Source organism: Triturus cristatus, chromosome 2_2, assembly GCF_964204655.1.
Source record: "Triturus cristatus chromosome 2_2, aTriCri1.1, whole genome shotgun sequence".
Classification (NCBI taxonomy): domain Eukaryota; kingdom Metazoa; phylum Chordata; class Amphibia; order Caudata; family Salamandridae; genus Triturus; species Triturus cristatus.
The window spans coordinates 1,040,269,170-1,040,295,254 of NC_140582.1; the positions used below are offsets into that span (position 1 = coordinate 1,040,269,170).

General features: G+C 45.2%; 1 protein-coding gene across 2 annotated transcripts in view; it reads right to left on the reverse strand.

Annotated features, from left to right (window-relative positions):
* Window positions 1-26,085, reverse strand: part of HTT (huntingtin) — a 2,065,683-nt gene that overhangs the window by 264,838 nt on the left and 1,774,760 nt on the right. For both annotated transcript variants that reach the window (XM_085642500.1, XM_085642499.1), the window contains one exon: window positions 11,815-11,897. In XM_085642500.1, coding sequence (XP_085498626.1) covers window positions 11,815-11,897 — 83 coding nt within the window. The remainder of the gene's footprint in view (window positions 1-11,814; window positions 11,898-26,085) is intronic.

A 26,085-nucleotide genomic window follows, 5' to 3' on the forward strand; every position in this document is an offset into this window, starting at 1 on the left:
CCCAACAAGCGGTTACGGGGTTCCGGGACCTGGACGCATGGGAGGCGTGCGCGCTGAGTATTCATGAACGTCACAAGTCGCAGAAAGTGGAAAGGAGGTTCGCTTTCTTAATGTTGCTCCTTGCTAAACGATGCATCGGTATGCACTGGAAGTCGCCGGGGGGGCCCCCGGCAGCGGCGTGGGTGGGAGCGGTCAAGAAATGGGGCAAGGCGGAGGAAACCACACTTAGAACGGAGGAGGCCCGAGGGATGCGCAAACACCCGATCTCCATGCCCTGGGCCATGTTATTGCACACCTTCACGCAGGAAACAGCGGCTGCAGCGAGTACACAACCGATTGATCCCCTGGGGGCGCCAGCAACCTCGGAGCCCTCCCGGGGAGCGGCGCGGGCAATCCAAACGCCCGGTGCCTCGCAGAGGCAGGTATCGCATGCTCCGCCGCCGGACCCCTCATAGGCTACGGCTGATGCCCCGGCTGATGCCCCGGCCCCCCCCCCCGGCGTGCTCCTCCCTCTCGGCGTCCGCGACCCCCCCGGTTCCCCCCCCTCTCTATCCTTGCTCTCTCACGTTGGTCCAGCTCTCGAGCGCATAGCTACAAGCATTCCTGATAGCCGACATAGTGCACCCCCCCCATCCCCTGGTTCCTTGCCCCCAGTTTGTTCATAGTTACCCACTGGCTGCATTTCTCTCGCCTTCGCGACACCACGCAAAGGGGTCCAAATACACTGCGCGGCACCCCTGCGGCGCAGAGATCAGGCCGCACTCCGGTAGGACATACACAGCGGCTGCCCCCGGGAACGCACCGGCGGCCCTACTTAGGATAGGGTCGGATGGCCTGGGCGCCCACAAGACTGCGAGGTCAAGAAGGCTGCGACTGAGCAAGCTTGCTATGTAAATTTCTGTGCTGCTGGCGCTATCACTTGGGCCTGTGTATGTCTTTCCACATAAATGCCAATAAAAACGTTTTTCAAAAAAAAAAAAAATTAAATGGCAAATCTTTTCCATTTTGCAGCGTAACAGGCTCTAGTGGTAGGTCGTCTGGCCTCTTTTATAATATTCATGCATTCTGGAGGTAGGTTGAGGTAACCGAACTCTAAGACTTCAGGAGCCAGATCGCTAGGTTCAGTTGATGGGGATCTGGGTGTCTGATTTCTCCATGGTTCTGTGTTAATAGGGACGGGCAGAGGCATAGTTTTTGGTGTGGAACTAGAGAGAGTTCCAGGAGTGTTGTGAACCAGGGCTGGCGTGCCCATGTGGGAGCTACTAATATGAGCTTGAGAGACTGTTGCCTGAGTTTGCGTACTACAAACGGAATGAGTGGGAGAGGGGGAAAAGCGTACGCAAATCTGCCTGACCAGTTCATCCATATTGCATTGCCCTTCGACTGTGGGTGGGGAAACCTGGCGGCGAAGGTTGGGCATTTTGCGTTTTCGTGTGTGGCGAACAGGTCTATGTCTGGTTGGCCCCATTTTTGGAAGAATGGGAGTAGGACTTGTGGGTGTAATTCCCATTCGTGGATCTGTTGGGTTTGGCGACTTAACAAGTCGGCAATCTGATTGTGAACTCCTGGAAGGTGTTCTGCTAGTAGGTAGATATTCTGGGGAATTGCCCATCTCCAAATGTTCTGTGCGAGCTGGGACAGCTAGAGAGAATGTGTGCCCCCCTGTTTTTGTATATAATACATGGCTGTCTGTCAAGAATTCCTGTCATGCGAGGGGAGGAAAACGGTAACCAGCGAAAACGGACTACATCTCCCAGGATGCTTAGCGGTTGAGAGGTTATGTAAACAGGAGAGCTGTTACATAACTCAAGGAAAACACGCCCTTATGTAAACAGGAGAGCTGTTACATAACTCAAGGAAAACACGCCCTTATGTAAACAGGAGAGCTGTTACATAACTCAAGGAAAACACGCCCTTATGTAAACAGGAGAGCTGTTACATAACTCAAGGAAAACACGCCCTTATGTAAACAGGAGAGCTGTTACATAACTCAAGGAAAACACACCCTATAAAGGGAGGAACCGGGAGGCACAACGCTGTCGGATATTGTGTTTACACCGACGTACCTGCTTAGTGAAGAGCAGTGTTCCGGAGTGGTGCTCCAGTAAGGCAAGAACGGAGGTAGGTCGAGTCGTTACTCCCTGGGCCGTGTCTTGCCCCATCGTCACCTGTGAAGGACCCGGAAGCTCTACCGGATAACCAGTGAGCTTCGCTTTTTGACTCGGCTGAGTCAAAGCGCTGTGCGCTTTTGCTGGTTGGAGTCGTAACTCCCAGCCCGACCAGAGATACAGGGACTGCCAGCTGTAACGCACACCAGGAGGTGTTTGCCGCGTTACAGACTCGGAAGTCCACAGGATCGATCGAGCGGCTGCTCTCGGTTCAGTCTTCTTTGCTTGTGATTGGGGTATCGGTGACGCATCACCAGGAGGTGACTCCGCGTCCCGGTGCAGTCTGAGGAAGAGGTTGAGCGGCTGCTCCCTTCAGGTAGAGACCCCGGCTGGGTGTTTCCCTGACTCCTCGATTCTCCCCAATACTCTTCGTGCCCCTCGCAGCCTACCGATTGGCATTGTCGGCCATTTCATTTCTGCCCTCTGTTGGCATACGCCGGGATCGGCGTATATGCAGAGGACGGTTAGGACCATCCGTGCTGTGGGCTGGTAACGTACATAGCCTGGAGGATTCCAGTGACTATAAACCTTTGTTTATTCCTTGCATTATTTTTGCCTTCATTAAAATAACTAAACCTTCACAAGTGGTTGCGTTCTCATTATCGTGTCTGTTAAACGATCCTGAGACGTTCAGGGCGTTACACTGTCATGTTGTCTGTGCGGATGAGGACAGCTTTGTTCTTTAGATGTAATTGGAATGATTTTAGTGCTAGGAACACTGCCAGTAGTTCCAGGTAATTGATATGGAGCACTTTCTGTTGGGTGGTCCATTTGCCCGGAGTGGTGTGTCCCAGGAGATGGGCTCCCCACCCTGTGAGGGATGCGTCGGTTGTCAGCACTATCTGTGGAAGAGGCTCTAAGAACGGCCGCCCTTTGGACAGGTTTATGGTCTTCCACCATTTTAGGGAGCGATGTGAGCGGCTGTCCACTAACACCAGATCCGTAAGTTGTCCGTGAGCCTGATTCCACTGTTGTGCTAGACATTCCTGTAAGGGGCGCATCTGAAGTCTTGCATAAGGCACAATGAAGATGCATGACGACATCATGCCTATGAGTTGCATGAACACTCTTGCTGGGAGAGAGTGTTGGGGTTGAAATTTTAAGATGAAAGCTTGTATATTGGCTATCCTGGCTGGGCTGGGATAAGCTATAGCCTTGGAGGTATTTATGGTGGCTCCCAGATATTGCTGTATTTGGGAGGGTTGTAGTCGAGATTTGGGATAGTTGATGGTGAATCCCAAGTTGTGTAAAATTTGAATAGTTTGGTGGGTGTGTATAACGCATCTGTGGAGTCAATTGGCTTTTATAAGCCAATAGTCCAGATATGGGAAGACGTGAATTTGTTGTCTTCTGAGATGCGCTGCCACTACTGCTAGGCATTTGGTGAATACTCTGGGCGCAGTTGTCACTCCGAATGGGAGTACTGTGAACTGATAATGTTGCCCGTCTACCATGAATCTTCGATACTTCCTGTGCGCAGGATGCATGGGAATGTGAACATAGGCATCCTTGAGATCTAGTGTGGCAAGGAAGTCGCCTTGCTGTAGTAGTGGGAGCACTTGTTGAAGAGTGATCATATGGAAATGATCTGAGTGTATGTACTGATTTAGGAGTCTGAGGTCTAGTATAGGCCTTAATGTTTCGTCTCTTTTGGGGATTAGGAAGTAAAGAGAGTATACCCCTGTGCCCTGGTGTTGTAAGGGGACCGGCTCTATTGCGTGTTTGTGGAGCAATGAGAGAACCTCTTGTTCTGTCACTGTTTAGTGGCGGGGGAGGTACGAGTGTTGGTGTTGCCTCGACCTCGTCCCTTGGTGTTATTTCCTCTATATCTCCTCTAAAATATCCTCTATTGGAGGATGTTTGTGTAGAGTTTTTTTTGGAGGAGGTGTCTGCTCCAGTAGTTTTGGATGCCCCTCTATAGAAGGAGCGTCGAATGGAGGCACGAGGTTGTGGAGATTGCAATGCTCCCATAGATTTAGCAGTCTCTGTATCTTTTTTCATTTTTTCTAGTGCAGTATCTACTGCTGGTCCAAACAATTGGTCTTGATTAAATGGTTGGCCGAGTATGGTACTTTGTACTTCTGGTTTGAAGCCTGAAATACGTAGCCATGCATGGCGTCTAAGAAGTACGCTTGTATTTATTGCTCTAGAGGCAGTGTCAGCGGCGTCAAGAGCACATTTAAATGAGGCATTAGAGATGAGCTTTCTCTCTTGTATAAGGTAATTTGCCTGGGCCTTGTATTGGTCTGGTAAGTGTTGTAGAAGGTCTTCCAACTGATCATAGTGAGCTCTATCATAGCGTGCTAATAGGGCTTGTGTATTGGCAATACGCCAATGGTTAGCTGCTTGTGCTGCTACCCTTTTGCCTGATGCTTCTAAAAGTTTGGATTCTTTGTCTAGGGGCGGTGTATCTCCTGTTGTTTGGGAGTTAGCCCGTTTCCTTGCATTGGAAACAACTAAAGAATCTAGAGGGAACTGTCCTTTAATGTAAGGAGGATCTTCTGGGGCAGGTCTATTTTTTTTTTCAATTCGAGGGTTAAGTACCCTGGCCCGTTCGGGGTCTTTAAAAACTTCAGTGGCATGTTTGATGACCCCTTTAATCATGGGTAAAATCTGAACTGATTTTTGGGACTGCTCAAAGGGGTCTAGGAGGAAGTCTTCCTCGGGTGCATCAGAGTGCATGGTGACGCCATGGTAAAGTGCTGCCCTATGCACTAGTTGCCCAAACCCTAGGTGGTCATCTGGGGTGAGGGTTTTGAAGGATATGTAGTAGGGTCAGGTATATCCGGCAGGGGGTAAGCCCAGTCGTCTAGTGGTACAGCATCCAGATTTGTAAAAGGATCATTAGGATCATTAAGATCATCCGGATCCATCCCTCCCGCTAGGTCATCATAATCATCCTGTGGAGGTGGTGTATGTGAAGGAGATGGAAGAGGTAGTGGAGGTGGGGAGGGGGGGTTAATAGGTGAGACAGGAGAGGAAGGAGGAATGGGTGAGGTGGCCGAGTCCTTCTTCTTTACAGGAGCTGGAGAAGGTGTTGTGTCCAGCTTCTTTTTCTTATATGGCACAGCAGTGACATGTCCTGTTTTTGGATTAATATAGATCCTTTTTTGTGTTGGATCTGGGCGGAAAAGTTCTTGTTCTTCCGGAAGAGGCTTTGGCGCTGATTTTTTCGGTTCCGATCTAGGTTTAGGGTGATCGGTAGAGTCTTTGGCCTTAGGAGGTGTGAGATAGTCCTTAGCCGGTTGTTTTGGCACTGATGATGTTTTCGGTGCCGATGAAGGTTTCGGTGCCGAAGTGGAATCTTTGGGTTTGGGAGCCTTCGGTGACGGTTTATCTACTGGCCTGGAAGGTTTCGGTGTCGGAGTTCCCGGAGCCGGTCTCGGTGCCGAGAGGTCTTGCGCTTTCGGTGCCGAAGGTGCTGGTGGGACAATAATATGTGGTTTGCTCGGAGCCGAGCCACCGGAAGGCTTGTATTTCTTCGGAGCCAAGCTCGAAGGCGGGGCTTCGGAGGTTGTTTTCGGGGCCAGCTGGTGAAGTCTTGACCAATGCCTTTTTTGGAGGGGTTGGGGTAAGGGTATCAGTACTCACGCGTTGCCCCGGAGTAACGGGGTCGTCTGAGTCGTCTGCTTCTGATATAATTTGAAGCTCCTCGGAATCTTCCTCCGGGACATCGGGACCCTCGTCGAAGATGTCCTCCGGTTCCGGGGCTGGTCTGTGTGTCATGATATGGCGACGAGCTCTTCGATCTCGAATGGTCTTCTTCGAGCAGAATGCGGCGCAGGCTGGACAGCTGGACTCGTCGTGTTCCGGTGACAGGCACAGGTTGCAGACCTTGTGATGGTCACTGTGCGGGAACTTTGCTCCACATTGGGGGCATTTTTTAAACGGCGTCCTTTCCTTGAGCCGTAGGCCTCACGGCGCGGATAGGTGGAATCGCCCGCGTCGACGTCTGGAACCGGTCCGATGAACTCGATGTCGAGTGAAGGTGTATGGATGGAGTTTTTGAAGTTTCTGTCGCTTCGAAAAGTTTGATTTAAAAGTTTTCTACCGGAGTGGAAAAGTTACATCCGAACCCAGTGGCGGAAAAAAACAATCTGAGGATGGAGTGGATGCCCATGCGCACTGTAGTCCAAGGGAGGAGTCACCTATCTCGTGACCAAAGACTTCTTCCGAAGACAACAACAACCTGCAAGCATCCGAGCCCAACACCAGATGGCGATCTTATCCTAAGTGTGTGATCTGCAGCTCATATGCCTCGAACACATGGTTTAGGTTATCAACTATCCCTTACAACCTGAATTCAGACAACTAGTATTCACACAACGTCAGGGTGAAAATTAATACTAATCAGTTTATTCCTCCTGAATCCCACGATTCTGAGGATCCAGGCTCAGGGGCGTCTGTTGGCCAGGATGGATTCCTCTAGGCCCTGAGAGTGCCTTAGAGATGAATCCTCTAACTTCGAGGGTGGACCAGAAAGAATATTGCAAATATCAACCCTAAAGAGGAAAGTGCAACTAAAAGAGAAATACACAGATATTTCAGAAAGTAAAGAAAAAGAAGGGAGAAATGGAGTGATATCTGCTAATCCCCATGTGCTCTATAGGCTCACCAGCGAAGGAAAAGAGTACTGTGCCCCTGTTGAACTGATTGTCAATAAATAACCAGTTGAGTCTTAAGTGGATACCGGAAGTATTTCCACAATGACTTCTTGCTGCAGGGTCAGCATTAACATTTGCCGGTTTTATGCATTTCTTTGTCATTTTGTGTATCTAGAATGGGGCTGAGTTCTAGAGATGGAGCTTTCTTTGGAACCAGAAAGTACCCTGAACATATTCTTTTTCCTTTTAGAAAGATCTTCTCCACTGCTTCTTTCTGTAGTAGGATGTTGACCTGGTGCTGAAGTAAATCTTGAAAATGAGAGGAATGTCTGGAACAGATCTGAACGCAGAAAATAGACATTTTGCACAACTTAGTATTCACCGCAAATTATCTGTTGTCATATTTTTCTACTCAGTAAGATGGTTAATAGTGCTTCCTCCACTGGAGTGAAGAAATAAGGAGTGGGATAGAGAGGTCACAGGTTGGCAGGAGATTTTCTTGCTGTAACAGGCGACTGATGTCTCATTGAGCCTTTAATTAACTTTCTAGACTGATATGGCTCCTTCTGCTGCCGTTAGTAGTATCACTGCAGCTACTGAGGGGTTTGATCCCTCTGCTGTGAATAGTAGTGATAACTGCGGTTGTACTAATGCTTGCAATACTCTCTTCTTTTTCTTAAGCTCACCTCCTTGAGTGTCTCCAACTCCGACTTCATGAATTGTATGTCTTCAACAGCATGAGTGCAACTGCAACTTCATGCACTGCTTCTCACTTTAACCCTGGAAAATCTTCACCAGGATGAACACCTCGTGGTCAAGCCATGGCAATAGCAACAAGTTGCCAAATATGATGAACCAGCTGCAGCACGGATGACTTGGCTTGATACCATCATGCCTTACGAAAGGACTTCTTTAAAATCATCTACATCTTCTCTGCAATATGACATGGCCGTTGCAGAATTTCTATGGACCTTATAGCCAATAGCATCCATCTGCTTATTTTCCTTGTCAGAAAGTACAGTAAATGTTGGAGAAGCAAGGTGATATTTCCTTGCTGACGAAACAATAACAGAGGTCGATTTAAGAATTGCAGATCGAAAAACACAGATTTTAATCCTGAGGCTTGTATTTCTTCTGCAGCGTGGCTGGTGCAGATCTAATTGAAGCTGGGGTTAAGAATAGTTCCACTGCAGGCTCTAAAAAAGCTGGGACCAGAGGAAGAGGCGAATGTGAAGCAGTGCACTGAGTCGAAAAAATAAATGATGTTGTGGTTTGCACATTCAGGGTTGGAATAATCAGTTTGTTTGCACCAGCATCTCATTAACATGGCAATGTCATCTATCAGGATGAGTCTTGAATGAGAAGACTCATACTGTGTAGGAGAGTAATCCCTGTTGGACAACCAAGATGAGTGGGTCTGAGATTTTGAAGGAGAATGGTATATTGACCAGGGGAAATAGCCTTTACAACGTATTTTTTTTACCACATATGTTTTTACAGCATATAAGGCTTTACAGCGCATGTCTTTACCATGCAATTAAGCGTATATATAAACGATGCGTGGTAAAGGCAAACGTTGAAAAAGCTTATGCGTTATAAAAAATGTGGGGTAAAAAATGCGTGGTGAAGGCATCAGAAGTATTTCCCCACATTGTTCCGTCATGCAGCTGTTGACCAGGAACCTCGTCTGGACCTGGATGGCATGAATGATACCTAGGTCTCCTAGATTGCTTAACCGATATTTGGGAGCTGTCCATGGGATGCAAAGATTGCCTCGCCTCTGGAGTTGGGAGGCTAGTAAAGGCGTTGGGAGGCAAAGTCACTGGCTGGCAAGCCAACTGAGAGTTGACAAATTGAAAATCCTCTGTTGGAGGTGGTGGTTCTGCAGCAACCAGGATTGGAGAAACTGCTGCTGGTGAATAATGCTGGGAGATGCTATGTTAGATGACAAACTCAAGACAAGCAAAGTATGGCACGATGAAGACTTAACCCTGGAGTATTTAGAGCCTGATGTGCCTAGGAGTCTTCTCCTTTTTAGTTTATGATCAGATTCTGTGGAAAGGTGCAGAGATCTAATTGATGTTGTTCCTTTTGAAGTTGGAGCTGCACTAGGCTTCCATTTTGAAGTGTTTCAAAGAGGACTTTCTAGGATCACAACATCAAAAGGGGTCCAAGCATCGAACCTGATCTCAGTGGCGAGCATATTGAGCTCTACCCATCCTGGATGTCACAGATTTCAACTTTAATTGAAAGCATTCTGTATTCCCAGACTATTTTGAGGGCACGCTGTAAGCCTAACTAGCAGTGGTGTTTGGCCACAAGAACTTGCATTAATCGGCCATGTAGCATACCTACTCTGAGCAGCCCTTGCAGGGTCTAACCACTTGTAGAGAAAGGCTCTTTGTGTTTTGTTAGTTGTTCTAAGAATAACCACCTTTTGTGTTTTAAGTTTTAATTGGAGGGGTGTTTTTGTTTTAACTTTTTTCCAACAACTGGTGCAACTTTTGTTTTTGCTGGTGGAACTTGCAGAAGTATTCCACTATCTGCTCTTCTTCTAGTCACTAGTTTTGCTACACCCACCATATGTGAATCTTTCACTCCGTACAAAGAGTGCACACACAGGTGCAGATTGCTCTCCTCCCCTGGACATTATCTTCCGTCAGGCTTGGCAATGTTGTGCCTTCCTTTACCTCCAGTCGTACTCTCCCTCCGCCACCTGGTGTGCTTTTTCTCAAAAAAAGTATCTTGACGCTAAAACAAAATAATATCTGTGAATACCCAACACTGAGGTATGGACCTTCAGTATATGACTCTTAGAAGGAGATTGATGGCATAGTATGCCACGTCGGTGGGTGAGGGCGTTTATCCTTTCAAAGAAGGCCCCAGGAGTTGCTTCATAAAATTCCTGGGGCCTTCCTTAAAAGGATAAACGCAGTTACTCACTGACGCGGCATGCTACACCATCACTACCCTTGTCATAGTGATATACTGAAGTTATGCACAGTGGGCTCCTTCTAGAGCTCTCTATTAGGAGATAATGAGGAATATGCCTCCTGTTGGTAAGGGAGTTTTGAAATTAAAATGCATATGGTATGATAGAGCACTGGAAATTATTTTGTGGCTTCCCTTTTACATCAATAAAAGCAATGCACTTCATAGTCCGTTCAATGCAAAACCTCAATGACTTGCCAAAAAGATTCTGCTGCCTTATTCGCCCAGGATATTTATGAGGAATAGGCCCCAACTCCAAACTATCTTTACCCTCCCTTCTAAAGTAAGTCACTAGGTATGTCAATCTAGAAGGGACAGATGTGGTTACACCTTGCATGTGTGGTAAACCACTTGGTCATCTGATCGGAAGTAGCTCAAAATGGAGCCACCTGGCTGCAACTGGTGTCAGCTGCGGGCTGCCAAGTTGCGGGTATTCCATAAATTCAAGCGACTCTGGTCCACCACTTACAAATGAGACTCTCTCTTCCATTGGTGGACCAGGTGGAGAGCCCAGTTCTGTCTCTGGTGAGGGATTTAGCCCACTGACGTTTTGCAAATATAAATACATCCCTTCATCAGAGTAATGAAGAGGGAGAAAATTGCAATGTCCTCATCATCATCAGGGTCATATAACACATTTAGTTTGCCCTGGACTGCACTGGGGTCAAAGAGGGCTTCTATCCTTTGATAGTACTGGCATTGAAAGAAAGGCAGAGCCTGAAGGTCTGGTTACACAACTACTGGTTACATCTTTCTAAGTGCGGCACAAGCCTAGAGCGGGCCGACTTAGGTTGAAGTAAGAAACTGGTATTGTAATTGGGTCTGGTACCAGCACCAGCGGAGCAGGCATTGCAGCTGGCATAGAAGGAACTGTAGTTGATCCTGGGCCAGAATGGAAGTCTGGACCAGATTTAGTACATGCCAGTGAATGGGTTCCGATGGGACTATCAGGGAAAGGGCCCACCAGCAGAGATCCAACTGGAGAGCCTGAAGTCATACCAGAGGAAGCCAGATATTGTCGGAAAAATTTGCAGCATGGCTTCCTTGAAGTCTGCTATTCAGAGCATGCGAGAAACAGCTCTGTGTCAGAAGACTCTGGGACCGGCTCGGTGACTGAAGACTCCATACCTTCTAGTGATGCCCTTGCAAGTTCTTACCAACCTTTGAGTAGCAGGAAGGGGATAAGTCCTGCTAGGTTTCCTAGTGCATGTGGCATGTTTTCAGGAGACTTTGAGCAGGAACTGAACTTTGGGTGGGACTGACCTTATGATAGCTACCGAGAACAGTCCAGCAACAGGGACTGGGACCCCTGTTTTAAGGTTTGACTCCCGCTCCCTGATTGTCTTTGGGTGCATGAGCATACACTTTTGTACAACTATGAATTGTGACCGGAGCTCATAAGCACACAGCACGTTGTAGGGTCTATCACTAACATCTGTTTCCTGCAGTCACGTCATATCTTGAATACTGTTGTCTTGAGGGGAGACATCTTCCCTGGCATACTTTGTCTCGAACAAAGTTTAGAGTCGTCGGAAAATCGTCAATGTTGGGAGCAGAGCTTGGGATGCGTGCCGAGGGCACATAAACAAATGAGTAATCCTGGTCCTGGATAATACACCTAAGAAAATCTTCTGCTGCTTGTACAACACAGTCACTTAGATATTTGAAGTTTATCAGATCAATAAACATCTGCAGAAAGAACTACCCATTAAAATATAGTGAAATAATCTAAATCTCTATAAAACCCTAAAGGTTCACAGTGCTGACAAATAAATAATGACATAATTAACAAAAATACACTTGTGTGGAATCTATATAGCCTGGGTTTGTGTTTTTCCTGTTAAAGAGTTCACAACCCAAGACAATCCACATTGAAGATTAGAACAAAAACAATCATACTAATTAGTGGTGGTTATGCAGTGGCTAGGAATGGAAAAGCAAGATAACAAAGAATAACAAGTCCACCAAATCTTCCTCTCCACTCTATAAAGATCAGCTGAAATGTATTAGCCTCTGAGAAAAAGAATGCAAACATTTTTATATTAACAAACCTGTCCTAGTTTGTAGCTCATGCTCCCAATTTCTCTTTCAGTGTTGATCTGTAGCAGAAGTTTCTCATGACTGATGAGAGCACCTGCAATACAAAGAGAATTCAACGTAAAACAATAAACAATCTATTGTCTCACAATATTGTTCATTCAGTATAATCAGCAAGCAAGAGTGTACTTGTAAATCAGCATTTTACCGAAGGCACATTTCAAGGAAAAACTGGGAAGAGTGAAACCTTTGCATCAGTACTGAACAATGTGCATGTTGGCTCTCGACTCTGTGTAGTACCTTTTCTGGTAGGAAAAGAAAGGACAGATCAAGAACTGGTGCACTCGGATCCTCTTTCACACCTACCATATGCTTTGAGAAGGAGGAATACTTCAACACGACTTCTCATACTTACTTCACTTCTTTTGTTTTTGAAAGACTAATCCAAGGTGTATTGCCATTCCTTGGGTTCTGTTGATCTAGTCAGTTCTAAAGTGTGGAATGGAAGCAAGGCAAACTTTCTTTAGTCAGAGAAAACCTCTAAATCCTGAATGGCCTTATGGTGCACTGGCAATAATAGTTGAAAGCATGGGAGTTGTGATCAGTATCCAACCAAGACATTCAACGCCTACTGTGATCCAGCGTAGACATCAGGGGCCGTATCATACACAGTGACCCAGGGGAGTAACAGGCATGTGCACCCACTTTGTGTGCCCCGTGGGGAACTTTGGTATTACAGAAGGGGCAGCCATTTCTGTAATACGTTCTTGACAAACAGACGATTCCACAGCCGACTAATGTTGCACACATCAGTATCAAAGTCCCATAGGTATGCAGCTCCTGTGCCAAACAACTCCAAGACCTGCTGTGGTTAGATCTCATTGGGAAACCCGAGAAGAAAACTTTGAAGAAAAATGGAGGTGGCACCAGGCATGAAGTCACAACTTCGTGAATGTGAACTTATTCAAAATAATACTTTATTCTTCTTCGTATGAAACATAAGAGCACACAGGACAACAGCCAACGCGTTTCGTTCCTTTTAACGGAACTTCATTAGGGCAGAATGCTGTCAAAATTATTTTTAAAATGTTTTTTCCTGATAGTATCCAAAGTGAAGATCATCCAATACTGAGCTAAGAGGAATAAGTATGGTACAGTTTAGAAAGCGGCTTTCCTACCGGACTGTGGATATGGAACCTCGTATCGTGAGCGTCAATCGCAACGCCTCTTTGAAATAAACTGTACCATACCGAAACGCGTTGGCTGTTGTCCTGTGTGCTCTTATGTTTCATATGAAGAAGTGAGGAAATATGAATTTTGTGATCAGTTATGTCCCCTATCGTAGACCCCAACGGCTCCATGTGCATGCTATAAGTACATGTATATTCCCTCCTGTTCCAGTTCTGAAGACGCAAATATATGTGCGTCCACCGTCAACATGTCCTCTTTCAGATCCGCCATGAATGGGTCAGATATTCCATTCCTAAGTATGAAAGGCCACCGACTTTATGTGGTTCACTTTCCACATTTCACAGATTCAGGCGAGTAGGCCCGAATTCTGTCATCAAGCCTTTTCCTGCCTTCTGCCTTTGAAAGCTCCAGTCTGAGCCTGCATCTGCGACCATGAACTTTGTCTTACTCCTTGCGCGGCTAACGGTGCCTGATCCAGCCTGTCGCCTGCCAAAAACTGTATTTCACCTTCGAGATTATCTCCTTCGCTCCTCATCCGATGCATTCCTGTCTAGCAGTTTAGGTAACAAAACTGAAAGGACACTGTTCCAACAATAGGGTGCAGATGGACACCCATATGCTTAAAGATAAAAAGGGAGAAGATTCTAGGTTAACTGGACCCACCAAATGAGGGGAAGAACGTGTCTTGCCTCTTGTTGCCCTCACACACCCCAAGGGGTGTCATGCTTCATCATCGGGCAGTTGCTCCTCGTTGGGCCGGCGCTGCAATCCCCAACGGGTCCCCCGAAGGGTCACTTTGGCGGAGATCTTTTGAGACATGCCGGATGGTGCATGTGGGTATGTGGGGTGTGGGTCCAAAATACGGGTAACAAAGTGCGTGCATCGTGGTTTAAAATTGACCAAGGGTGGCCTGACAAAATTATAGTGTATAGCAGCACCCTTGTCAGAATAAAAGCTCATAGATTGAGTATCATCCCAAGGGGCACATTTGTGCCGCGGTATCATAGAAATGGTCAACATGTTTCACGCCTCTGTTGCCATAAACGGTCGTTGGCGCTTCTTCAGGACCAGGATTGAAGAGTGTAGTGAAGTGCACGTGAAGGAATGTTAAAAGATAAATACCCATTATACATGTCAGGGCGGGTCATTGTACTGCTCCTGATCACAACCTCCCAAATAAACAGCACTCGCTCCAAAGACTGTGGGCGGTAGACGCCCGCACCATGCCGGGAAAATATCACACAAGCCAGCGCCCATGCACCTATCGTTTGCCGCCGCCAAGTCAAATGAGCCGGCTAACGGTGCCTGATCCAGCCTGTCGCCTGCCAAAAACTGTATTTCACCTTCGAGATTATCTCCTTCGCTCCTCATCCGATGCATTCCTGTCTAGCAGTTTAGGTAAACATTCCTCCAGCTACCGTGCAAAGGGCCAGGCCTCGCTGTCCTCATGCAAGTAATTCATAGCCCCGTTACCATGGAATATTCCTACCCCCTCGCATCTAGTGTAGACACTTAGACGCTTGTACACGCACTAACAGTCAGTATAGTCAGTATAGAATAAGATTCTATCCTAAGAGACCTTTCCTTTTGGATAACACAGTTCTTTAAACATAGGATATTAGATATGATTTGGAATTAGGTTGACATAACCCCAGACTTCTGTCTCCACATGTAGAGCTAAATGTCAAGTCCCCTTCACCCTCTAGTTGCACGTCAATCACACGTCATGCGGCTGCGTGCGCATCTTTGTCAAACATTTCTGCTGATATTGCAGGATTCTTTTATGGATCCACCCACTTGTGACATCATGTTTAGTGACGTTTCTTGAATTACGCCCTCTATTAGCTACGTATTTACCTTTTATCAGCTGTTACGCCTCTTGCATCTGTTTCACTGTAATGTATTTTCTATAAAACTGCCTATCTGTCAATAATATATGCTCCCTTCCTTCCTGAACTTTCGTGGTGATGGAACAGAAGGCCCACAATTCGAATTGTCTTCCTTTGTATAGGAATAAAGCCTTTTAAAACCTCTAATACCACGGATTCTGCCTCTTATATTTACTGAGTTATTCTTGATAGATTTTACCGCATAAAAAATAGTACCAGTAACGAAATATTTACCACATAAATTGGCGCCCGAACAGGGACACTTTCTCATCTCACGCGCCGGCGGTGCGTTGCAGGCCCGGTCTCCTGCCACAGCTGAACGGACAAAAACGCGTACCCGCAGGATTTCCTGTATCTCCCTCCGGCCAAGCGGGGACGACTGAGGCTGCGATCAACACCCAGACGAGGCGGTGAGAAGTGCGAAGTATCCCGACCAGAGCCTAGCTGAGAGAGCAAGATCCGAGGTATACAGAGTCCCGCCAGGTTCCGAAGTTCCGAGTCCAGTCGAGTCGAGTCCAGTCCGGTCCAGTTTCAGTTCCGTTCCGAGGCCTTCCGTTCCGAGCTACCCGGTGAGTACCATTACCGGGGAGGCATTTTACGTGCACATAGTCTGTGCCGGTCAAGACGGGTTTGGGTACACAAATCCGGTCTGCACTGTTTTAGCAGTGTATCTGTACTGTTTAACAGTATATATAGTAATATAGTATGTCTTGCATATAAATAAGTATTATCTAGTGTCAGTATAATGTCAATAACTAGTTTTCTATTAGTTATCATTGTTCGTTAAAACTATTAAGCGTTAAATGTTTTAATACGTTCTATATACTGTGGTGTGAATGACTGTTCATTATTGTGTTTTCTTGTATAAAGTGTGTTCTAGAAACAAGTTCTAAAAATGCCGCTCTTTTCGAAACTAAGACAGATCAAAACTAGAAAAGGTGTACTCGAAGAAGCTGTTCCCATTCCACCTAGGGATACTCCAGGATACTTTATGTATCATAAGCATGGTCTAGATGCCGTATTATTTCTTGATTTATGGGTGGACTACACCAAAGAATTACCAGAGAGTCAGAGATGGCCCGCAGCGGGGACCTGGGATGCAGATTGCATCATGAGAGTAGAAGAAGAATTATGGAAAAAGAAAGCCAGACAGTCACAGAAAGATGCCATTGAATTATGGCGTAAAGAATCATACAGACGTACAGAAAAAGCACACAGGCAGGAAGAGAAAGGTAGAGAGAATTCAAATAAAACTCGAGAAAATCTATTACTTGAGGAAGGTACCCGAGTAAAATCAGAACAAATAGATAGACAAAGAAACGCCCTTATGAATGGTATGTATCCACTTCTGGCCGAAGGGTTACCTAAGGCTACTCCGGAAATACCAAAAGACTTGCCACCTCCATTGTTTCCGATAAAAGCACATCCCAAATCACATCCCAAAACAGCAAAGGACGTTTTTCTTTCCTCCTATTTAGATGACGCTGCTCCCGAGTATGCTAATGCCATACCACCCACACCGCTTGCCGATGGTGTTCAATACCAAGAGCATCCGTCTGTATCCCCGCAATTACAAACTCCTACACAAGTTCCAACAGACCCGTCCGTTTCTACAGTTTTTCCCGCATCTACAATCTCTATCCTACACCCAACGAATCCTTTCGTGCCTAGCACCTCAGACGGTGCTACAGGAGGTACGACAGACATTTTTTCTACGCCACCCAGAGGAAATAAATTTTCCCTTAGAGAATTAGCACACCAACGTACGCCCAAACTAGCCACTCCCGACATGCTTAAGGAACTTCTAGTAGATTGTAGATATGATCCTGTGCCCGGTAAACGGGACGAAATGCTGCTGTCATCATTACGTATTAGACGAGCTGCCATATATTTAACGAAGTTACCAGGAATGAATACACATTTAGAAAATATATATCACTTTGTCCAGTCAGGGCGAGGTCCTGAAAGTATTAGCAGAGCCATGGAGTATCAGAAAGCGGAGGTACAGGGACAACTGTTACGTTTCCTCATAAACTGTGTAATTAGAAATCAAGACCGGCCTGGGGTAAATCCGGAAGAAATGCAAAAACTTGTCACTTGGGGTCGGAATATATCAGAAGGGAGACATGATAAACAGTTATGTATAGTAGCTATGTACCGAAAGATCCGGAAAGAAGTAGAACGAATACACGAAGAAAGATTAGAGGTAGACGCCGCTAACCTAAACAGAAAAGAGGAGGAGCAAGAGTCAGAGCAAGTAGAAACGATAGCTTATGTAGGTAGAGGAAGACCCCATAATAATACCAGAGGTTTTAATGATCCGGTACGTCCAATACGTCCAGAATATATTAGACATTTTCCAAACCCTATGTTAAATACAAAATCCCCCGAACACTTATTCCAAGCCGCTGATAAATTACTCCGAGATCGAAGGGGGTACCACATGCTCGATTCCATGGACGAACAAGAATTAGCTAGGTCAGCAGTACAATGGGCTGACAGTCCCGGCGAATACAATGATGATGTACTTGCACACACATTTCTGAATCTAGACCCATATGAACAGCGTTTAGCTAGTATATACATGATTCAACACCTCCTTATATTATATAAAAGCCAACACTCTGATCCAGGACCCTTACCTGACATATTGACAGAACTACTCACGAACATATGGAAAGGGTCAGGTACTGATTTGATTAAAGAAATACTAGAATGCCGAAACCAATATTTAAATTTCGTATGTCCAGAACACGTTCCAGTTCCCATAATGGGAAGAAAAATGTATCACATAGATAGACAGAACCCGCTACGCGAAGTGCACCCAATTAGAGGTGCCGGTGATAATTTTACACGCGTATTTGTGTACACACCTATAACTAAATTAGAATTATTAGAAATGAAGAAAGTAGTACCCAGCCATGACAAAGACCCAGCAGGTTTCCACCGTGAGATAAAAGACATGTTACTCATGGGAGAGTATACCTACCCCGACATTATGAAAATATTAAAAGTCCTATTACCCGCCGGTGTTTATGAAAAACTCAAAGAAAAAGAATGGGAGGTGGGAGACCAAAAGATAGATTGGACAGCATTAGAAAACGAAGAGAAGGCCCGAGCTGCAGGAGCAGGGCTTGGGGAAAAGACTACAGCACTAGCAGGATTACTAATACAGGTATTGCCACGTTTATTAACTACGAAAAAGGAAGACTGGGGTGCAATCTCAGCCTGTAAACAAAAGCCAGACGAAGATACTAGTGATTTCTATTCCCGATTTGAAAAATGTTTTGGTATAAATAGTGGCATAAAAGCCAGTAGTGAGTCATACCCACATTTGTTTGTGACAAAATTAGTTGAAAATTCTCTGATACAAGTTAAGAATAGAGTATTGAAATTCGAAAGTACCTGGCAAGGTAATACCCCATCACAGATGTTACAGATGTTACAATATCATCACAATAGAATTAAAGAAGAACAAGAACACGAACAAAGACGTATGAAAGATACAAAAATGAAAATGCTTGTTGCACAGTCGGTTCCAGCCGATAGTCATCAAAGGGGTGATTCCGCAGGCCCTGCAAAAGGGACATGCAACTATTGTAAACAACCAGGTCATTATATACACGATTGTCCAGTCCTGAAACATAATATTGCTACAGGTAGAACACATGAGAGACCACGTCCACCTAGACAGGATCAGAACCAACAACAAATACCTCAGCAAGCACAACCTAGGTCAGCTCCGCAACAGCTAGCTCCGCAACAGGCAGCTCCACAACAAATTGTAGCACCACCACAAGCGCAGCCTATTGCTGCAACACAAGCAACAACACAACAAATGTATCAGTATGCACAAACAGATTATCCCGATTATCAGCGATACTCATGAGATAGCCTAGAGAGGGAAGTTGGCTTACCCCTTATTGAGGTTCCTGTAGACCAAGAGGGACCTTATGTACATAGTGAACTATTAGGGGAAGACAGAAAGTTTTTACTTGATACAGGGGCAAGCAGAACAACTATAAGACGTAGTGAAGTTCCAGGGGCACCCCTCTCAGGCTCACAGAATATATCCCTTGGATTCTCAGGAAAACCTATAATTAATGATGTAACACAACCTCTTCCACTTACGATTGGTCCATTGACACGTACTACAGATTTATTGCTTACTAAATCATGTCCAGAAAACTTGTTAGGCATAAAAACATTGAAAGCTCTAGGAGCTATAATATGTTGTTCTCCGGAAGGAGTACGACTATTTCTACGTGACTTTAAAGGTCACTACGTATCCAGAGACATGGATCACCGACTGCAGAATTTACCTACACATTTATGGGCACAAGGCCCCACTGATGTTGGTTGCATGAACATTACACCATATCGAGTTACACTGAAAACAGGAATAGTACTACCACGAATGCGACAATACAAGTTACCACCAGATGCTGTAGTGGCTTTACTGCAAATCATTGACGAGCTCATTGCACAAGGAGTGGTTGTCGAAACCGACTCCAATATATGTAATTCTCCGATAATTCCGATTCTTAAAAGAACGGATCCAAAAGCTCCACCAGTATATCGATTAGTTATTGATCTGCGCGAATTAAATAAATGTATTGTGCCACAATACCCCGTGGTCCCAGATATCTCTTCATTACTCACAGCTATTGACTCAGAAGCAACGTTCTTCACTGTAATTGATCTCAAGAATGCTTTCTTTAGTGTCCCAATCGATCCGGAAAGTCAATATTTGTTCGGTTTTAGTTTAAATGGACGAAGTTTTAAATTCACACGCGCACCTCAAGGATTTACAGAAAGCCCCAGCATCTATAGCCAAGCACTGAAACGAGAACTTGACAGTATCCACATGCCAGTTAACACTGCCTTGCTTCAATATGTCGATGATCTGCTGATCACCGCCCGAAGCGAACCTGAATGTGAAAAAGCGTCACTGACGGTTTTAAAATTTTTGGCTGACAAGGGGCACAAGGTGTCCCCTTCTAAGCTGCAATTCTGTGTCCAGCGAGTTGTTTACCTTGGGCACTCGCTGTCCAAGGAGGGAAGGCAGCTTACATCCGACCGCATCCAGTTAATCGCTAACATGCCACCACCCAAGACACAAAAGGAGGTGCGGGCTTTTATAGGCCTCACTTCATACTGTAGGCAGTGGATCCCTCAAAATGCATTTCTAGCAAAACCACTCATCCAGTTGACAACACAGGAGGCAGCCACATCGACTGTCCTCCCTTGGACTCAAGAACATACACACGCCTTTGAAAGCTTAAAGAAAGCTTTATGCCAAGCACCTGTCCTAGCAACACCATGTTACAGTAAACAGTTTACACTCTTCGTTACAGAACGCGAAGGTACTGCTTTGTCAGTACTCACTCAGGAACAAGCAGGATCACATAAACCATGTGCTTATTTCTCTAGTACATTAGATCCAGTAGCTCAGGCTCTTCCTGCGTGCCTGAAATCGGTGGCAGCAACAGCTTTAGCAATCAGACAAAGCGATGCCATAGTGTTAGGACATCAATTGACAGTACAAGTACCACACGCAGTAGAGGTTCTTTTGAATCGCACACAAACACAACACTTGACTATAGCGAGACTCACCGGTTACGAATTAACATTGTTTCAGCCACATATAGAAATCAGACGTTGTAATACGTTAAATCCTGCCACACTGTTACCAGTGAGCGGAACAGATCCATTGGCACATGATTGTGTTGAAGTTATTACTATCACGACGAAACCCAGACAAGACTTGACAGACATCCCTTTGTCAGATCCAGACTTGACATTGTATGTAGATGGGTCATGTATGAGAACAAGTACAGGAGAGCTAGTGGCCGCTTACGCAGTCACAACAGACACTGAAGTCATTGAGACAAATCGTATTAACACTTTGTCAGCTCAAGCAGCAGAGCTCATCGCTCTGACACAAGCCTGTATTCAAGCCACAAACAAAAAGGTCAACATATACACAGATTCACGTTATGCCTTCGGAGTCGTCCATGACTTCGGCGTACTGTGGCGAGAGAGAGGTTATTTAACTTCTCACGGTGCCCACATCCAGCACGGACCCCTCATTCAAGCCCTATTAGATGCGATTCATCTACCTACTGAAATATCGATTATGAAATGCAAAGCCCATACAAAAGTTACCGATATCATTTCTCAGGGTAATGACCTAGCTGACAGAACAGCTAAACAGACTGCTCAGAATCAGACTCTCACAATTGACGCGACAAAGACAATAGTCCCGATACTAACACATTGCATGACAGTTAAGGATCCCGCCCTTGATGTAATTGACATACAGACACATGCTACACCAGAAGAAATAAAGAAATGGACTGAATTAGGAGGGATCCAAACAGATCAAGGATGGATGACGAAGGAAAAATCTATATGGTTTCTTCCCGACTCTATGGTCCAAGTTATTATTAACACAATACATAGTCCAGCACACCTAGGAGAGAAAGCTATGCTAGACAGCATTCAACACATTTGGTTCAACAAACACTTGCGAGCCGCAGCTAAACAAAAAGTTCGTACCTGTATGATATGTTGTCAGTTTAATCCAGGTAAAAGCATCCCCGTAGAGCAGGGTGGATATCAACCTCCTAATCATGCTTTTGAAGTCCTCCAGATGGATTATATCCAGATGGAACGATGTCGAGGATTCAAATATGTTCTCGTAGTTGTCTGTGCTCTTTCCCGTTGGACAGAAGCATACCCGGTTTCAGATTACACTGCCCCGACTACTGCCAAACAGTTAGTTCGAGAATTCTTCCCACGGTACGGTTTACCACGTGTTTTCTACTCAGATAACGGCCAGCCGTTCTCATCCGAACTAATGAAACACGTTTCCCTTCTATTAGGCTATCAATGGAAATTTCACTGTGTCCGACATCCCGAGGCAGCAGGTCTCGTAGAACGCCATAATCAAACTTTGAAAATTAGATTGTCCAAAATATGTAGAGAAAAAGGAGTTGATTGGATAGTAGCCTTACCAGTTGCGCTCTTTTACATGAGAATGGTAGCACATTCTCGAACAGGGCTATCCCCGTATGAGGTGATCTTCGGTAGACCACCAAATATGTGGGGGACGCCTATACCTCGTAAAATCACTGACGTTGACTGTAATATGCTGACAGATTACCTGGCTTCCTTGATGTCTGCACTACAATCTTGTCGTTCACAGGTATCCGCAGCTTTTCCCGACAATACTGAGGTGAAGCCCCATGACGTGGTTCCTGGTGACTTGGTGCTGGTCAGGAACTTTGACCGGAAGACCCAACTGGATCCTAGGTGGAAGTCACCGAAGTTAGTTCTGCTCACCACAAGGACAGCCGTGAAAATCGAAGGAAGAAAAGGGTGGTTGCACTCGAGTCATATCAAGAAATTTTATGGACTACCACCCAGTATAGAGACTCACCCCTGTATTCCCTCACTGACAGACTTAAAGCTCCCCTTGGTTGAGCAATCGAACTCAGAAATTTATAAACTAAAATTGAGGTCTAATAAGTCAGACAATTTGATTGTTTAAGTCCTCTCCAAGGTGAATCGGTTGAATTTGTCTCTGACATGTATCCTCTAGACCGGAATAGAGAAAGAAATCAGCGAATGCAGCTGAAAAAGCATGCGTATTGTAAATCACTTCGTAGTCACTGTACAGTAACGTTATTAATTTTGTTTTTTCTAAGTCTTCTGATTATTATTTTTAGCATACTATTGCATATGTATTACCCTATTCTTAAACATGCTTACAATATAACTGCAGAACATTCTTTTAGTGAATTTCCTCCGCATGAGTTGTCCTATAGATTTGCGCTGCGCAACAACACATTCATTAGTATGCTACATCATTCCCATCAAACCAGCAATGCCACAAATTGTTGGATATGTGGCCGACTCCCTCCCTATCAGAACTATAAGGGAGTTTTGCCCCTCTTTCCCTATCCGTTTACACACAATGGCTCCTGTGGAGCATGGTTTAGTTTGATTAATACCCTAGATTCAAATTCCGCGGTTTATCAAGACAACTGGGTATGGGGCAACCTGAACTTAGTTTTGCTTAAAGTCTGCTACCCTAACAAGGAGGGACTTCCCAAAAGAACAGGAACTGATCTGGAAAATGAAGTATATGGATTAGGTAATTTTACACTTAACCTCATGATCCTGAACGTTGAATCTGAAGCTACACCAATCTTGCCCGCCATGTCAGTATTCCCAGTAAAGGGGGAATTATGTATAAGAAAGAATGGTTCCATACACATGGGCCATAGTAAATGCACCACTGTAATAAAATTCAGTGATCAAGGCAAGTCTACATTTAGAGCTTTCCATCATTCCTACTTCATATGTGGTCAGACCGCATATATATGTCTACCTTTAGATTGGGATGGTACCTGTTACATAGCATTCCTTCTGCCACCTGTTTTCCTAGCTCCTCCTGATTATCACAGAAATACCCATTTAGTACACAATAGACAACAGAGAGATCTCCCAATTGTCGATTACACTGAAACAGCATGGGAGAAATACACAGATTTCAATAAAGGTTTCTTTCCCTATATAGGTACAGTCACTAATAGTAAGCTGATACGTAGATTAACCAGAACCCTTGAAGCAGTAGTGAACGAAACTATTTCCGCCTTAGGCAATTTAACAGAAGAGCAGTCTGCTATACGGATTGTTGTGCTTCAAAGTCGTCTTGTCCTTGACGTCATCCTGGCCGATAGGGGCGGAGCTTGTAGGGTCATCGGATCAAGTTGTTGCATTTTCATACCAGAAAATTCACCGTCAGTATATAAAGCCATAACCCGCCTTCATAAGATTATAAGCCAGATACACCAGAGTCCAGGCACCTGGACTTGGTCCGGTTGGTTCTGGGGCGTGTTGTCAGCCTGGGGATGGAGAATCCTATCCTTCCTAGGTATTGGCTTTCTCATACTATTCAGTTGCTGCTTATGTCTACAATGTGGGCCAGCGATTTGTGGTCTGTGTGCCACCTCGTGTATCCCACCTCCAAGTTTTCATTCGAGATCCCGGAAGAAGAAAGAAGAACAAATGATACTATATGAACAGATCGATGGATTGATTTAGATCGATATCTCCTAAGGGTCCGAAGGGGACAAGGAGGGAATGAGGAAATATGAATTTTGTGATCAGTTATGTCCCCTATCGTAGACCCCAACGGCTCCATGTGCATGCTATAAGTACATGTATATTCCCTCCTGTTCCAGTTCTGAAGACGCAAATATATGTGCGTCCACCGTCAACATGTCCTCTTTCAGATCCGCCATGAATGGGTCAGATATTCCATTCCTAAGTATGAAAGGCCACCGACTTTATGTGGTTCACTTTCCACATTTCACAGATTCAGGCGAGTAGGCCCGAATTCTGTCATCAAGCCTTTTCCTGCCTTCTGCCTTTGAAAGCTCCAGTCTGAGCCTGCATCTGCGACCATGAACTTTGTCTTACTCCTTGCGCGGCTAACGGTGCCTGATCCAGCCTGTCGCCTGCCAAAAACTGTATTTCACCTTCGAGATTATCTCCTTCGCTCCTCATCCGATGCATTCCTGTCTAGCAGTTTAGGTAAACATTCCTCCAGCTACCGTGCAAAGGGCCAGGCCTCGCTGTCCTCATGCAAGTAATTCATAGCCCCGTTACCATGGAATATTCCTACCCCCTCGCATCTAGTGTAGACACTTAGACGCTTGTACACGCACTAACAGTCAGTATAGTCAGTATAGAATAAGATTCTATCCTAAGAGACCTTTCCTTTTGGATAACACAGTTCTTTAAACATAGGATATTAGATATGATTTGGAATTAGGTTGACATAACCCCAGACTTCTGTCTCCACATGTAGAGCTAAATGTCAAGTCCCCTTCACCCTCTAGCTGCACGTCAATCACACGTCATGCGGCTGCGTGCGCATCTTTGTCAAACATTTCTGCTGATATTGCAGGATTCTTTTATGGATCCACCCACTTGTGACATCATGTTTAGTGACGTTTCTTGAATTACGCCCTCTATTAGCTACGTATGTACCTTTTATCAGCTGTTACGCCTCTTGCATCTGTTTCACTGTAATGTATTTTCTATAAAACTGCCTATCTGTCAATAATATATGCTCCCTTCCTTCCTGAACTTTCGTGGTGATGGAACAGAAGGCCCACAATTCGAATTGTCTTCCTTTGTATAGGAATAAAGCCTTTTAAAACCTCTAATACCACGGATTCTGCCTCTTATATTTACTGAGTTATTCTTGATAGATTTTACCGCATAAAAAATAGTACCGGTAACGAAATATTTACCACAGAAGAATAAAGTATTATTTTGAATAAGTTCACATTCACGAAGTTGCGACTTCATGCCTGGTGCCACCCCCATTTTTCTTCAAAGTTTACTTCTGTAATATGTATAGCGCTGGTGCACATGTAGCCTTAGCTCTATCTTAAGAGGGCATTCACTTATTTGTATGGGGATGTGGCTCCATGCGAATGAGAGAATCTATTTACCTCTTAGCCAGCGCTGTATTATAGACATGAGCGTAAAGGCAAAGAAGCTGTCAGGAGGAGCACTAAAAGTGTGCCACAAAAAGGTAGCGCATTGTCAGGGTGCCCCTGATGGCAACCCTCTGGAGGAGGGTGTGGGTGTCCTATGGAGCCCTCAGACATCCCTTTGCAGGCGGGTGCAAACACTCACTACATCCGCTTGTAAGGGAATCTCTAATCCTTCTTAAAAGTGCAGGAGGGTTGCTGCCTGTACAGTGAAAAACAGAATGGCTTTGAAGCAGTAGCTCTGTGTATTTCACTTTAATGCGGTCCCCCATGGTAGCATGAGTTTGCAGCTGCCCTGAGGGCAGCACATTCTTCATAACGGGGTGCATCCTCCCTGTTTGTGCACGGCACACCTATTTAAAGGCGTGCCGTGCACAAACAGGAAAAGGGCACCCTATCTGGTAGGACTACTAGCAAAGGATGTCCCTTTACAAGTTCTAGTCCTTTTGTCTAGAAAAATTGTTTTTGGGCCTGCCTACAACAGTGCTATTCACAAGCAGTATTTGGATATAAATTAGCCAACATCAGGGTAACTTAGTATTTATTTTCACATGCCTTAAGCTGTGGAAGCTTTTTGTGATGAACACATTTTGAAAGCAAGAAATGCAAAAGTGGCAAATGAAACACT